General features: G+C 35.4%; 1 protein-coding gene across 5 annotated transcripts; it reads right to left on the bottom strand.

The window, feature by feature from the left end:
- Nucleotides 1-175: 175 nt before the first annotated feature.
- Nucleotides 176-14,902, bottom strand: LOC121263625 (kinesin-like protein KIN-UC). Of its 5 annotated transcripts, none has more exons than XM_041166649.1 (21): nt 14,423-14,902; nt 13,349-13,449; nt 13,073-13,195; nt 12,298-12,483; nt 11,451-11,672; nt 11,213-11,375; nt 10,730-10,879; nt 10,543-10,631; nt 9,276-9,488; nt 8,907-9,041; nt 8,382-8,555; nt 7,902-8,081; nt 6,558-6,677; nt 6,264-6,392; nt 6,047-6,185; nt 5,843-5,935; nt 2,717-2,842; nt 1,672-1,797; nt 1,246-1,389; nt 1,000-1,131; nt 176-513 (listed from the first exon to the last, which is right to left on the bottom strand). In XM_041166649.1, exons 1-21 carry the CDS (start codon nt 14,547-14,549, stop codon nt 362-364), a joined length of 3,024 nt encoding a protein of 1,007 aa, XP_041022583.1. In that variant the 5' UTR covers nt 14,550-14,902; the 3' UTR covers nt 176-361. The 5 variants fall into 5 exon arrangements, with proteins under 5 accessions (XP_041022583.1, XP_041022574.1, XP_041022567.1 ...); XM_041166640.1 differs by having other exon boundaries at nt 1,000-1,128; nt 8,382-8,561; XM_041166633.1 differs by having other exon boundaries at nt 8,382-8,561.
- Between the last annotated feature and the right edge of the window lie 1,732 nt (nt 14,903-16,634).

Below are 16,634 nucleotides of genomic sequence, written 5' to 3' on the forward strand. Positions count from 1 at the left end.
ATGATCATATCAAATCGTGCCCCGATGACTAGGTATTCTTAGAGTACGGCTATGTGGTACTCATCAAGTTATAGGTTGTCATTTCTGTTACAATTTATGTTTACATAAACAATTTTAATTGCAGGAAATTTTATAATAAGATGGGAGCACCAAATCATCTTCATTCTAAGAGTATTTAATATTTTTTGCTATAGAAAAATTTTCTATATTGGCCAATCGATTAGCTCTAGCGAGTAGCAAGCGCAAACAAATTATGGGATACCATACGATCGAGCTGCAGTTTTTTACACTGCGTTCTGTATATACATAGTTAGGATAAAAGGAAAGAGAGATTATAATACTGGATTTTCTATACATTGTACTACCATTGCATATGCATCTCAGCTTGAAGCGACGAATTCAGCCTGAGTGACTTCTTTGCAAGGTTGCGGATATCTTCTCTACTGGACTCCTCCGATATTCCAAAAAGCACTTTCACCCCTCCACTGGATATAAAGTCCTTGGAATTGTCCTCTGCAAACACCAGTTGATTACAGTGTTAACCATGAAGGAATTAAAGATGTCCACAGAAGTACTTCAAGAGACGATTCAAAATTGCTTTGCAGGTGAGGTCAATTCTTAATAATTCTTACTATTCTATGAAGGGTAATTATCATAGTATTGATCTCAGCTAAACAGGGTCCTCGGAGAGGTGGCTGCAATGTAATACCATCCTTCAACACATTATAATTAGATGAGATGAGATGCGATGAGGTGAGTCATCTCACCTCTATATCCAAACAGGCCTTTATAGAGGAAACCAGCATGTCAAGGGTTTTGACCCAACAAGTGTACAGGGATTTGAGGATAGTCGTATATTCTCACTTGTACAGATTATAATTAACTTTCAGAATAGATAAAAGTTTCTGGTTTTGTTATCGATGTGCCAGACTCGTTGTAAAAGTAGCTGTCCTGTTCTTTGTATCTTCTCTAAATGAGGAAGCACAGTCGGCAACTTACCATTTTGGGCTAAATGGCAAAGAGCAAGCTCGATATGGCGTCGGGTTGAAGCTGAAGCTGTATTGGAGTTGGCAATCAACCATGCAAGTGCGCCATCATCCATTAGAAGCGAACGGCCTGTTCTATGTCCTGCTAAAGAAAACTTATTCACGTTCATTTTAAGTAGAGACTACCACTGCTTAATTTGGTATGCTATTAAAGAATGTTTTTTATCAGGTATGCTATTAAAGAATAACACCCACAAACCTTGAATAATTCCTCGGGATTCACATTTTGCAAAGTTAGCAAGTCCTCTAGCAACCTGTGCAATGACATCACTGCTCCCAGATCTAACCATTCCCAGAAGTGCCTTGACGCCTCCATCTTCTTTCAGCAACAAGAGTAGCTTTTCTGTAAGAAAAGAACTACTGCATCAAAACACTAGTAGATCTTCCATCCCTTGTATGATCTCTGGTGCTCGCTAAACCCTCAGCAAGAAGTGATTTAATTGAATTGAAGGAAGATATGTCAGGAAAATTAGTGGATCGACAAGATATTGATGCTTACCAGTATTGAAACTGAAGACGGCATAAGATAAATTTAGTAAAAACTTTTTCATTATACACCATCCATAGAGAAAATTACTACTCTATAAATTTGTGGCTGAGTGATGTGAAATCACCATCAGCTTACCATTTCCACATAAATTGGCAAGTGCACCAGCTACCATTCGTAAAGTTTGTGGATCATCTGTTTTAGATGCTGTCTTTGCAAGTAGCTGAGCACCTCCCTTGTCAATTATCAAGCCTTGATTCTGTTCTGAGAAGATTCGAAGGAACAAAAACAAAGAGAGATGAAAGTTTTTCTACAAATGATATGCTGTGTTCTCAATGCTAAAACATTAGATTATTTTGTGTTATTAACAAGCAACCTATCTTATCAAGATGTTCATAAGCAAATTTTATCATCTATTACAATATTTAATTTAAACATGGAGTATGAAGCCACTTCATCCTCTCCCAAGTCACAAATCAACTTACAATATGATGTCTTTTAGAGGAAGTTAAAAAGCTTAAAAACTATGACTCTTCATGGGTAGAGTTACTCTCCTTGTGTTTCTCAAACAAACACAAGGAGAGTAATGGGAAAAAAAACCAATGTGCTCAACCAAAATTTGGAGATCAAGGTGTTAACATTAGTGGTCTCTTGTTGCATGGCAACTCAAGGTATGCTAACTTATGGGGATGCTTGGGGAATGAGATGAGATGAGAATTTTGTGAATAATAGTAAGATGGTTTGTGAATAGTAGTTAGATAATTTGAATTAAATATTTATTGGGTTTTGGAAAAAGAGAGAAAAAGTTGAATAAAAAATATTATAAAGTTAAAATATTGTTAGCAAATAATTTTTTAATATTATTTTTGTTTTGAGATTTGAAAAAGTTGAATTATTTTTTGTTTTTTATTTGAAAGTTGAAAGTTGGAATGATTAGTTTGAAAGTATTTGTGTTTGAATGATGTTTGGAAAGAAAATGAGATGGGATAGGATGAGATGGGATGGGATGGGATGGGATGGGATGGATGGGATGGAAAACTAATATCATTCCATCTCATCCCATATTTGTCTTTCAAGGAAATGAAATGGGATGAGATGAGATAAGATGAGATACTTTTTCATTTAAGAACCTTAACTATTCATGTGCATCTGCACAATGATAAAACCGGAGAAAGCTACTCACCATTCATTGCCAAATTGGCTATGGCCCCAGAAGCCACCCTAAGAATAGTTGTATTTTCTGATGAGCGCAACAGCATAAGCAAAGCATCTAAACCTCCTTCGTCTACAATCCTCTTCTGATTAATGTCTGAACAGAACACATACAGATACATTAGTTATTATGCACGACAGAAATCCTCATATTATTGACTCTCAACTGAGAGAAAAGAAACATACTAATGACCAATGCATATTCAGCCTTCAATTTAAACGCAGAAACATACTAGGAGACAGAAGGAATAAAGTGCTTTGCTATTAAAAGAGAGGCCCCCTAAAAGATGAAAAATGACCAAGTCTAACAAGTAACAACAAAATACAAAGAGATTATAGCCTCGTTTGTTTTCACAACTCATCTCAAATCATCTCATCTCATCTAATCATTACAACTTTCCCAAATTCCTATACAAAATAAAATAAACAATTCAACTTTTTCAAATCCCAAAACAAAAATAATATTAAAAAATATATTCTAACAATATTTTATTCAACTTTTATCTCAACTCATCCCATCTCATCTTTGAAAACAAACGAGGCAAGTTGTAGTTGAAAAAGAAACAGACTTGCAAATGTGTACAAAATGGCTTCAACTTTCTTTATGCCAAAGAAGATATGCAAAAGTTTATTCTATTGAGTTCTTTATGTGCAAAAATTTATTTATCTATGTACATTGGTATTTGGAATCTTATTGAAGAAGTTTTCCAAATTTTTTTAAGATTTCATGTCAAATTGAGATAGCATTGAAATCCTACAAATTGTCAGAATCTAATCCATTGATATGAGTGTTCTTGTGGATGCTCATATTTTCAAAACTTCATTCCAAATTCAAACTGGAGCCAACTAAAATCTGGCCCCTAAGTTGAGGCAGCATAACCAAGTTTAATTCCTGACTAGTATCTGTGAGGTTAATATAGAATTCCCGAATTCAATGTTGGCATATGAATAATTCCGTCTTTAATTAAAATACTATAGAAGGTTGCTAACCATTATGCACAGTCCAAAGCGACATGTAAGGGTCATAGTAAGCTGAAAACCCCTAATGCCCGGACTGGAACCCAACAGAAGAATAGATCCTAGATTGAAACAAGTTAACCAGTTCTTAACCTTGAATGAATATTTGAGATACAAATTAAATGTGAACATATATATTAATGACTGTAAGGCAAATTCTTGACTCGGTTCTAATTGCAAACGAATGCTTGGATAGCAGAATAAGAATGGGTAAATCTGGAGTTTTAGTTAAATTGGACATGGAAAAGGCTTTTGATCATGTCAATTGGGAATTTCTTCTTTACATTCTTGGGAGATTTGGTTTTGGCAAGAAGTGGTGTTCATGGATTAAACATCGTATTTCAACAGCCACATTTTAGATATTAGTGAATGGCAATCCGGTTGGCTTTTTTAACAGCTTTTGGGGTTTGAGGCAAGGAGACCCCTTATCTCCTTTTCTTTTTGTAATAGTGATGGATGCACTGAGTCGTATGCTTGAAGCGGCTGTTGAAGGAAGATAGTAATGTGAAATTTTGGAATAAGGTTTGTCTTCCGGTTTCCTGTGGAGGGTTGGGAATGTGAAATTTAAGACTTTCCAATAAAGCTCTCCTTGGGAAATGGCTTTGGAGGTATCATAATGAGAGTAATGCATTTTGGAGAAATATTGTGGATGTTAAACATGGGAGGATGTGGGGGAGTTGGTGTACGAATGAAGTAAGAGGGATGCTTGGGGTGGGTTTGTGGAAGTCTATTCGGCTGGGATGGGGGGACTTTGCCAAGAATACTAAATTCAAGGTGGGGGGATGGGGCAAAGATCCATTTTTGGCATGACACTTGGTGTGGGGATTCACCTCTTAAGGTTGTTTTCCCTAATCTCTTCAGGATTGCTAGAGATAAAGGGGCTGCAGTGGCTGAGTCCTATCACTTTTCTAACAATATGATTTGCTGGATTGTGGAATTTACTAGAGATGTGCAGGATTGGGAAGTATGTGAAGTTTCAGAATTATTAGGAAGATTATATGAGATGAAGCTTGATCAGAACAGGGAGGACAGTTTTGTGTGTGTGCATACAGTTAATTCCAGATTTTCTGTGAGTTCTTTTTACAAGGCATTAACCAGACATGGGGAGATTATCCATGGAAATGTATTTGGAGAGCCAAGGTGCCTAGTAAGGTTGCTTTCTTCTGCTGGCTGGTGTCTCTTGGGAAAATACTACCATTGACAGCTTGAGGAAGAGAGGTTTTCAGGTGGCTGAATGGTGTTTTGTGTGTAAGAAGGATGGTGAATCTATTGATCATCTTTTCCTTCGTTGTGAGGTGGCGACATCGTTGTGGAATGAGATTTTTGCAAAGGTTGGCATTTTCTGGGTGATGCCTATGCATGTGGTGGATTTCTTTGTATGCTGGCCAGGTATTGAGGGGAGAAGTAACAACACTGCTGTGATGAAGATGATTCCCTGTGCTTACTTTGGTATTTATGGTTAGAAAGGAATGGGAAGTGCTTTGATTATTGTGAATGTTCTATAGGGGAACTTAGGGAGTTTTTCCTTAGTACTTTAAGCTTTTGGGTGAAGAATCTTGTAAGGAATGGGAATGATTGTAATGTTTTGCTTTTGTTGTATTCTGCTTTAGCTTGTAAGTAGGTGTTCTCATTTGTATACATCCTGTGTACTTGTGCCTATTTACTTGGAGTAAAATTTATCTTCTTAACTATAAAAAAAAAAAAAAAAAAAATGACTGTAAGGCTTTCCTTGTTGTGTTCCTTATTGCACAACTTAAGAGATATTAACCCTTGTGTGTGAGGAAAGAATATTCTCGGTACGCATTTCAACGCTGTTAGTACATAGAAACTAATCTCTTAAAAATTTCCTCTATATTATCATTTTTTATCAAGTGAAAGAAATATTCAATATCTATACAATGGAAAGCTAAAATTTAAGGAAAATGCCACTAAGAAGAAATATTTCATACCCAAATGAAGCAGGGATGATAAGAGAAAAAGTTGCACAAGGACTCAATAAATGTAACATCAGATTCTTTGAAAGACAAATATGTCAACATAATTTCATCCACAGAGAAATTATAGGCAAATTGAACTGCACCTTCAGCAGCCAGATTGGCAACCACCTTCACACCATGAATTTGTACGTCTGAGTCTTCAGATGCCAATAATTGTAAAATCTTTTGAAGCCCAACTGAATTTATGAAGTCAAACACTTGTAAAGCATAATATCATAGAAGTCAAAACGAAGAAAAAATAAGAACTTGTCAAAGTTTATCTGGCCCTACTACTGATAAAATCTTACCTTCTTCACATATCTTGGCAATTGTGGCCCTCTGACGAGAGAGAGTCCCTCTTAATTGATTTGATCTGTATGAACCTGATCGGTTCCCAAATTCCGAAGATTGTTTATTTATATCTTCCTTTGCATAAGATGTCTTGTCCTATAAATATTTTTCAGATGTGAGAACCTAAAATACTAATAAAAGATTTTGATATATAGAAAGCATGAAACAACTGACCTCAAAATCATTATCATTTTCAGGTACAGCCCTCTTTAGTTTAACCAGCTCATTTTCAATAGCCTTTCTCTGCTTCTCTTCCTCTGAAAGTCTTTGACTTACAGAATCAAGTTTTTCATTTAGAGTTGCCTTTTCACAAAACAAAACAAAAATATTATTAATGCTTAAGTCTCAAGTAAATACAAACAATAAATGTTACATTACCAAAGTCAAGATAAGCATACTAAGTGAATCTACACTTTGGAAAGAGAGAACTTAAAACCAAACCCATCTGGCTTGGCATGTCAGCGATACCTTCTCTTCCAATAGGTCTTTATTCTCTGATTTCAGTAACTGTAGCTCATGTAAAGTATTTTCTTGTAGCTGATACATTTCTTGAAACTTCAACTCGAGTTCATCACTCTCTTTCTGCCCCTGGATTTTGAAACAAATAAGAATAATAAGAAGGATGAAGAATGGATTATCAGCACTAGGAAGAGCTGAAGAGTTAGTTGCATTGTGAAAGAGTTTTCCACTCCCAAGATAACTGTAGTAACACTGAGATTCAAGAGGAACACTGCCATGGGTTTGTGATGTTTGGAACTTGTAAGAGGTGCCCAATAGGGTTATCTCAAAGTAAAATCAATACATGACTGAGGTGCCAACGTCTTCAGCATGGACATATTGATCTTTACAGAAATAGAGAAGAATTGCTAATTTAAGAGCATGCTAATTAATTAGCATTTTTTTATAAGTAATCAAGAAATTTTATTCATAGCAAAAGAAGGCATAGCCCAAGTATACAAGATGTATACATAAGAAGTACCTAACTAGAGTTTAAATTAATGAAAAGAACTAAAGAAATAACATCGATGGATAAGGAGTAAAAACTAACATCTGTCAATAAGAAGTCAAAAGAAGTAACAATTACAGAGCTGAAATTTGCATGTTGCTCCAAAACCTTTAACAAAGAAAACTGTTAATTCACTATCATGAGTAGACATATTTAGCCAACCATGCTCTGTTATGTGCACGCATATGTATCCAAGTTCTTTATTGATCAAATCTCCTGTCATATCCTTTCACCTTAAATTAAGGATGGCACGGTTTAACAAAAGTAATTTATCCAAGTTCTTAATTGCTCAAATCTCCTGCCAAACCTTAAGTTTGATCTTTATGGTGACAGACTTTACTGAGTGATTATGAGAAAATGAGACATGCAGATGGAAGATGTAAAAAAAGGAGCACAACTGAAGTTCTAAGAATCCCTGTGCACTTTTTAATAAGGGTAATTCGGACATTCAATGCAGGGTGATAAGTTCCTGAGAGTTTTAATGTATGGAGAAATTGCCGTGACCAAAGGAAATCCTTAAAGAGATAAAACTTTTTAAAATCATCAATACCCTCCTTTCAGCTTTTTTAAGAAAGACATTTAAATGCATGAAAAAAATCTGTGTTGCCAACAACGCATTTAAATGGTGTGTATCATTATCAATATGACCCAAAAAAACCTTTCCTTAAGAGGGGTGGGGGAAAGGATTTTCTTTTTATAAAAAAATCACGACTTGTTATAACAAAAACAATATGGGAGAAAAGCTGAACCTAAAACTCAGGATATAAAACTCAATATGAACTAATTTGTAATAGAGATAAAATAACCTGTATTGTCTTTTGATGATCACTTAGGAGCCTCTTTGCCAAGTCTAATTGTTCCTCTGCAACTTCAAAATGGGCATGCTCATCCTGTAACTGCTTAACTAGCTCTGCTATTTTCTTTTCATAAATCTGAGTGGTGCCTGCAAGGGCCTTCTGATGTCTAGAATTTTCCATGTGATGATTCTGCTAGTGGCAAAAAGAAGCATAAGAATTTGTGATCCTGTTGCAAAATTGGTGGTAAGATTTCAATGTTTTACTATACAATGCAGTTTGGCATGAACAGAAGTGTCAAAGAAAATCAGAAAACAATAACTTTAGTCCATTGCAAGTAGAACAAGTAACACATGCATAAGCCACATTTGAAGCATTCCAAAAATTAAAAATCCCACCTACGACAAACCAGAAATAGTTAAGCCTAAAAGCAAAGTTAGGGCAAAAACATAAGAACCATCCTTTTTCATGGTCAATCTAAAAATTACAAACCTGAATTGACTTTTGATTCTCACTCAGGAGTTTCTTCATCAAGTCTAATTGTTCCTCCACACTTTCAGACTGTGCACGTTCATCTTCTATCTGTTTAATCAACTCAGATATCTTCTTCTCATACATCTGTGTGGTATCAGCCAGTACTTTCTGATACGTAGCCTTTTCAAGTTGCTGTTGCTACTAACAATCAAACAGCAGTGTAAATGCTCGTGCCCATATGAAAAGATTTTTGCATAGATAACATTAATAAATGATACGAAAAGAAGCTTATGGTGAACAAAACAGCAAATTATGCTATATATTAGCATCTTAAAAGTAATGATAAGAGAAACCATACATACAATTATCTCATAAGAGGAGCACAAGAATATACAACCAAGTTCATTTTCAGTTGATCAATAGAAAAATTAAATTGCATGGCATCAATTAATTGAAAATAAAACCTAGTACATCGATTGTCAGGGGAAGAGAGAACCCAATAGGCAAACAAACACTAACTCAAAAAAAAAAAAAGGAAAATACCTTGCTATTTCTTAAATTCATTTCTAGGTGGGCAACTTTTTCTTGCATCAAATTGTTAAGATCTTTCTGATAGTTCAATTCATTTATGTTGCGTTTCATCTCCGATTCCAAATGAATATTTTCCTTTTCCAAAAACTGCAAAGCATGTACAAGATATTAGTAAGAAAATAATAATTATGAGATTTTACTGCAAAAGCATTTCAGTGCAGCATTTATAACTATATATACGACAGACAAGTTAGATGATTAAAATGTGAGAGAAAGTAAGCATATTGCTAGACATCAAAGACCGGTATTTGACTAACCAATAGTGCAAAAGATTCCAGCCAAAAAGATTGCAACTATATATGAGCAGGAAAGACAACCTACCTCAGACCTTGTGACTAGAATTTTATTTGCTTCAGCAAAATTTTCCCGACACTCTCTGAGCTGTTTTTCCAATTCATACTTGTCATCGTCTCTCAACTTTTGTTGCCTTTCGATGTCAGCAGTTAGATTGTCTACTTGGTTCTCAAGCTTCCGGCATAAACTTTCATAATCAAATTCTTCTTTGACCTTTACAGTGTTTACTATTCTCATTGCCTACAAAAGAAATAAGTTATTAGCTGGCATGATATGCAATTACTGTTGAGTGAGCTTGATAATCCACATTTAGAGTAAAACCATCCAAAAAGGAAACCAAACTGAGCCCTAGAAATGACATATCAAGTCAAAATGAGGGTTTGAACAAGAAAACCATCATTTCCCTCGTCTTCCAATTGCCATGATGTATGAGCAGGGGTCCACGGCCCCCCTGGTCCTCCACTGGCCATGGCCCCCTGGGGGCCAAATTAGGTGCACCCCCATTGTTGTCAGACAACCAGGAGGTGCCCCCAGGTTTTACATCTGTGTATGAGAACCTGGTTTCAACAGGAAGAGAAACTAATAGCAGCAATGATTAATCTGAAATGGGAAAGTTAAGCATTGCACTGGAGTTTAGTGCTAACAAACCCATGCTAATCCTTTAGGCCGATGTTTACTGTGCATGAAGTTTGTAGGTTCCAAGAATTAGCAAATTGAAGCATACTCTAGGGAAAAAAGTAAACTTTGATTGCTTTTGTTTTCATATGTTACAACAGTTCTAGGAGGATTTTTCAACTGCCTTCCGAGCATCACTGTCACAGATACTACAGCAACGACTAAATTCTTCCCTAATTTAAGCACAACTTACTTGCTCTTCAATGGAAGCTAGGCCATCAAGGACACAGCAGAATGCATACTTCACTAAAATCAGATGCCAATATCAATATAGTCTTTCCAATTATTAGTTTATACGAGCCACATAAAGCTTACATGGAAAATAAATGCTGCATTTGATTAGGTAAAAAAAAGAAAAAAAAGAAATCAACACAAACTTTAGTCTTTATTTTATTTTTTTATCCATTATAACGCTGATCAAGTCCAAGAAAAGATGCACAGGAGAAATATTATTGGAGCATTGACTTTTTTGTAATCAGATCAATACATCCATAACAATAATGTTATGTATCGGAGAATTTTGGATTCACGGCAATAATAGAGAGTGGGAGAGAGATAGAGGTCAGTAGAGATCAATCACATGAAACAGCTATAGATTTACAGGATTTATCCAACACACCCGCTGTCCAAACATTATTGTGCTAGCTGTCTCTGCATGGTGTCGTGCAGATGGCCCAATTGTTATTATAAGTGAAGTCCTTGCTGTGCCTATTTCAAGAAAAGGCTTAGGGTAACTAGAAATTCTCGGTGTCATCAGATACTAAATATTAAGAGCAGCACCAAACAAATATATAAAAAGAGGCTACCTCCAAATGAGTCACGAAGCAATCTTGTCAGTTTTGAATCCCTAGTAGGTATATGTGGGCTGTTTTCAGCCAATGCATTTATACATTTTCCAAGAGAACTAAGGGAAAGATTAATAAACTTAGCCTCTTCAAGTAGGACGCCTTCACTTCCTGCAACATGAGAAAATAATATGTAAATTCTTGGAGGATTACAAGTATCATGAAAAGGATGCAATTTTCACGTTTACTACTTACAAAAACCACATCATTTAAAAAAGTATGATTACAGAAGACTCGTATCACACACATAACATTCACCCATATCCCAGTAACAACATCAATAATAAAACAATACATAAATTATAGGAACCAACAAGGCAAAATACGTGGAAACATCTCAGAAATATGTTAAGGTTGAGAGCTGTTCCTAAAAACAGGTTGAAATGAAATTCAGAGGTAATATGAAACCAAAACGGTAACATTTAAATGAAATCAAAGACCAACCAGATTTGTCAATCCTTTCAGATCCAGCGAGATCCACAATCAGCAACTTGCTTTTCCGGACAATAGGTATGTCTTTACCATCAAATAAATCACTTATACTCCCCTTCTCTTGAGAATTTATCCCAAAATTTACTTTTTCATTGACAGCTCTTCGAATATGAACCTACAAAAAGAAAGGTTTGAGATGTTCATTATACAATAGTAATTGAGAAGGTCTGAAATCCTGGAAAATACCCACCATTAAAATTGCATGACTACGAGAAGATTCCGTATTCATCTTTGTATTAGCTGCATGACGGTTTCCCTCACCAACTTGCAGTAGCTGTAGAAAATTATCAAGATCTTGAATTTTAACAACTGTGGCACCAGGCAATGACACTTCACCAGTCTTCGGGTCCTCATTAATAGGAATATTAGTCTTTTCTGGTGCAAGCAAATCTTGTATAGATTCCTTATACAGCTGGAGGGACAATAAAAAATAGCGAGTCATTGAAAATCACAACAATAAACATGCACAATTGTTTATGCAGTCTGATAATAAGGACCAGAGTCAGCAAGGAAATGGTGAAAAGTGCCTATGAAAATGGCTACATCTGATGCGCATGAAATCCATCTTCACTATACCACATTGGAAATTCAACAGTAGAGGTGAAAGTATCAGGCCCCTATTTTCTCAATTCAACACATTTTTTCTGCACAATAAAAATCTTTCAAGAGGAAAGGGTGTAGACTAGCACCCAGGAAGAAGTCCACAATAGATACAAAACAGTACAAACTAAACGAAGACCTAGAATCTAAGAATGTAAAGATCCAAAATCACTGAGAAAGGGTGTGAAGTGATTCAGTGAAACCCCTCTAAAGCCCTCATCCAATTGAAAATTCATCACATTACATATCTAAAGTTCTGTTTAATGTGTTCCAGGTTTGTCTATGACCTTCGAAAATTGAAGCGAGCCTATTGAAGAATATAGAAGTACTTGAAAACGTAGGTGCCTGGTACAGAATATGAAAGCACCTTCTTGAAAACATCATCTCAAAAATCCTGTACAATACACAGACACAAGTCTCAGCGCAGCACTTCATACCTGAAAATAGGAGACCTCGATAGTATCAGAAGAAGTGGATATATTGCCAATAATGTCTTCAAGGGCTCTAAGCATAATACCTCGCCCAGCTGCATCACCCTTGCCCAGTTTTCCAAGTGTGTAAGTTTTACCGGTACCTGTTTGACCGTAAGCCATAATTGTCCCATTATATCCATTCAAGACACTCTGCAAAAGTATATCAAAATTGACTTCAAATATTAACCTACCATTCCATTCAAGCTATTTCAAAACTTATTACTTGTGTTACAATGAAAAAGGGAAGAGAAAGTTGGGTTAAATTGACCAATTAAAATGACTACTCCATCCCCAACTGTGTCTTATGTTGGAGATTCACAGAGCCTAGTCTCGCTCAATTGATGCATATAATTACAAATGGTCTCCAAATCCCCCTTTCTAATTTAAACTGCTTTGTTTTAGGGAATTTAAGTTTATATAAAGTAAGGGCGACCAACTTTAGGATTTTAATGCTCCGACTTTTTACAAATTGACACTAACTCTTAGATGGACAAAATTACTGACACTCAATCAGGATGGGGAGGGTATAATTAGACTAAATATACTCATACACATTAAACATCCATGAAGTCACGCACAAAGAACATTTCAAATTTTTCACAAAGTCAACTTCAAATTCTAAATTGCTAGTCTAATTTGGAATTTAAGTTTCAGCGCAAGAACTCCCCTGTGAAGCTGCATGATCAGTAAATAGTTCTAAAAACTGCAACTTGAAATATCCTTTTCAATTTTCATTTACCTCAACTACTGGTTTTGCAACCACTTCATAAACACGCTTTTGAGAGGCAGTTTCTGTAAAAACTTCATCAAATCTGTAAGACTCAGAACTCCAGTTATTCTTCCTCAACTTTAACCGCTTCAGCTACAACGAAGCAACCAAAAAGAAACACGAGGAACAGTTTCGATGAGTCCAAACGTTCTGGTAGCTAAGTTGGTTAAACAGATGAAACATTGGGGGGGGGGGGGGGGGGGGGAATATAGGAATATTCAACATTAGGTGGAACATATATATCACCTCTGGTTGTAACTCAACACAATCAGAAAAATCATCATCTGAAAGTACATCTTCGTCATTTTTTGGTCGAAGTCTGACAGCAACTCTGACCCTTCCAGGATCTGTGGTAAAGATTAAACTCAAGAAGTTCATAAATACAACTATCAACCTATCTTTGAACCAGTAATCACATAAATGTAGCAGGGAAATAGTTTTTGCTTTGTTCAGGGAAGCAAAAGTATGCACAAAGAGGCAACTATCACTGTTTTGGCCTTATAATCAATCTAACAAACTTGCTTATAAGCTCATTTTTGAACATTCAATAGCTTAAGAACCATGATGACAAGCTAGTTCTTCTTGATGTCTATGTATATTCCACCGATTGGTTTATAACATATAACCGAGTTACGTTTAATATTAGAAAACAGTTTGCACAGCAATCAAATATTCTGCCCACATGGTTAAAAACGATTTAAACCAGGACGGTTATACTTGCTATTAACTCACGAACAACTTGCTACTGACTCAAACTTTTTCCCTTTTCTCAAGAATAGCTTTATATCTTTGACCATGGTCCAGGGTAAAAACGAAGGAACTCGGTGGTTCTTCACAACAGGCTTCATTTATTTCTATTGAGCCAAATATTCTAAGATGTTCATAGAACTATGTGGGAAGTAACGTTTTGTGTGCTTTAATTCAATATGAGACTGACAAGTTTAATTCAAAACTTTTTTCTGTCTCTTGCACATCGAATATTTAGATGTATCTCTGATGCTCGAAATTTAGCAAAGGGCAATTGTTCCCACTCGCTTTTCAGCATTATATCCATTCAAATGATACACGTCTCCCAAATCTTCGAGCAGCCGCATAGGTACAGGGAAAAAGAAAAGGCCTAAACGAATATCTGTAAACTCGCATCCCAAAAGGCAAAAAACCAAAAGCCAGCTTAACCCAGTCGTGCAATGTAAACAACACAATATAAATAGTGAAAAAATGAAAGGACTTGAAATTCAAAATTCATATTAAGTACATTCAGAGCGAGGCGGGGGTAGGGGGAGAGGGACTGGGGAGGGAGAGAGAGAGAGAGAGAGAGACCTTCGTCGGCTTGAAAAGAGTGAGCTCGGGAAGTTGGCGTGACAGAGCGTCTGGAAGCGGAGGTGGGCTTGGTCCGACCGGAAAGAGGTTGTCTGTCGGACCTATTAGAGGAAGACCTGGAAGCCATTTCCTATGTTATCTAAAAAGAAGAGTGATCACAGCATTCATCCAGTCTAGTTTTTTCAACACAGAGACAAATAAAATAGGAAACCCAGCAAAGATTTCCAAAGAGAGAGTAGTCTAAGAGCGATTGGGGAGCAACTATTGACTGATTTTTTAAACAAATAATCCAAAAGAAACAATCAGAGGGAGTTGAGTTGAGGCCGGCACGATGGATTCATGGACGCTGAGAGAGAGAGACGATTGGAATAATAATTGAATAGAAACCGTGAAACCGGCTCCGTTCCCGCGTTGTTACTTGAGTTTCATAGTTTTTCTCCTTTGCGTCGGTAACGTTTGCGAGTACTGGCGAGTAGTGCTGAGCCGGCAATTATTATTATTATTATTATTAGAAGTCAGTAACGTTTATATATTTCATTTTGAATGTCCAGAAATACATTAGGAAAGTTATTTGCAAATGAATGAGATGTGCTTCTCTCCTAATGACCTCATTGATCTCGTTTAAATTCTTGGGATGATTATTAGTTAACATGGAAGAAGAGAAATGATCTCGAATTTAAACATGATTCCACGCATTTAATTAAAATAATAAACCTGAAAACAAATTAGGCCGACCATCTCTATGTTTGAAAACGTAAAAGAGGAAATAATATTTATAGTTATAAGGTGAATAAACTCTACTCTTTTTAAAATATGCGTGATTTACATATCCTAAAATGAACCCAACACATGTAAAAGTCGACAAACATTGCTTGTATTCAATGAGCCTCATTGCAACTCACATGCATAAGTTTCCCAATTAAACAGGATGGCTGGCTACTTCAACAATCCAAAACCAATTAAATATTAGTATTAGAGAATGCTACGAATAGTTACGGAGTTTGGAAGTGTCGCGTAATTGTTTTAAAAAAGAGTAGAGTCTATTATTAAAAAATTAATTTTTTTATGTAGATCTTATATTTACTTATTTTTTTTAAAAAAATTACACGGTATTTATACACTTTACAATTGTAAATATAATTTCTTTTACTTCGTTTAGTTTTCAAACTCAGCTAAACTTAACTGAATTCAATCTAATTTTAAACTAAATTTAACATTCAAATACTCAATTCTCAAATTATTAAACTCATTTTAACTCAAAACTTTATTACACGTTAAACTTACAACATTTTTCAATTTAAAATATCTTTATACGCAGGATCCACAACCTTTTTCAAATTTTTTAAAAAAAATATTAAACTCATCTTAACATTCAAATATATTTTAAATTCAGTTTATATGGATCCTACATAACTTTTTATACTACTCAACTTATTTATATTTATAAAAAATTCAACTCAGTTGAGAATAACTCAACATTTAAAAGCAATCTTATTGTTGATATCTAAGTCGAGGTTACCCTGTTTACTTCATTATGTTTAGAATCGGATCTACTTGAAAAGGAAGCTCTTTGGTAATTACAAGAACCTCCATTAATGTTCATTCATTAAAATAACAGCACGAACGAACCTCCCAACTGTTCATGATCTTCCTTTATTGTATATATTTCATCCGAAACATGCATGACGTCAATTGGTTGGTTTGGTGCCCGTGACAACACATGTTTGCTTGTAGGCCCTCTTCTGATAACATCCTTTCAACCGCAACCGTTCGGGTGTACTGCAATCTGATCACCAGAATGTGTTTTCGTACAACTTTTGTCTTTTTTAACCAATCGAAGCTGTCAAACACCAGCAAGTAGCAACTCAATAAAGGTACGGAGCTCCTGCAGTCTTTTTAGAGAAATAAATTTATTTTAAAACTATTAGAAAATTTTATAATTTAAGGCATGACAGTAAATAAATCAATATATAACTTTATTTTTATAAGATTTATTTATAAACTAAATATTTATCTTTTGGCTATATAATTCACATCAAGATGGTAGTAAATAGTGGTTAACTAATTCGATTGTTTGCATCAATTGATTCCCAACAAACATAAATAAATATACAAAGCTGACGATGGGTGGAAGTGGAACTCTACTTATAAGTTTATACGTGCATACAAATAACGGGAAGAGGAAGCTGGAGAAGGTGTAAATATAGGCTAT

This window comes from Juglans microcarpa x Juglans regia, chromosome 1D (assembly GCF_004785595.1).
Source record: "Juglans microcarpa x Juglans regia isolate MS1-56 chromosome 1D, Jm3101_v1.0, whole genome shotgun sequence".
Lineage (NCBI taxonomy): Eukaryota > Viridiplantae > Streptophyta > Magnoliopsida > Fagales > Juglandaceae > Juglans > Juglans microcarpa x Juglans regia.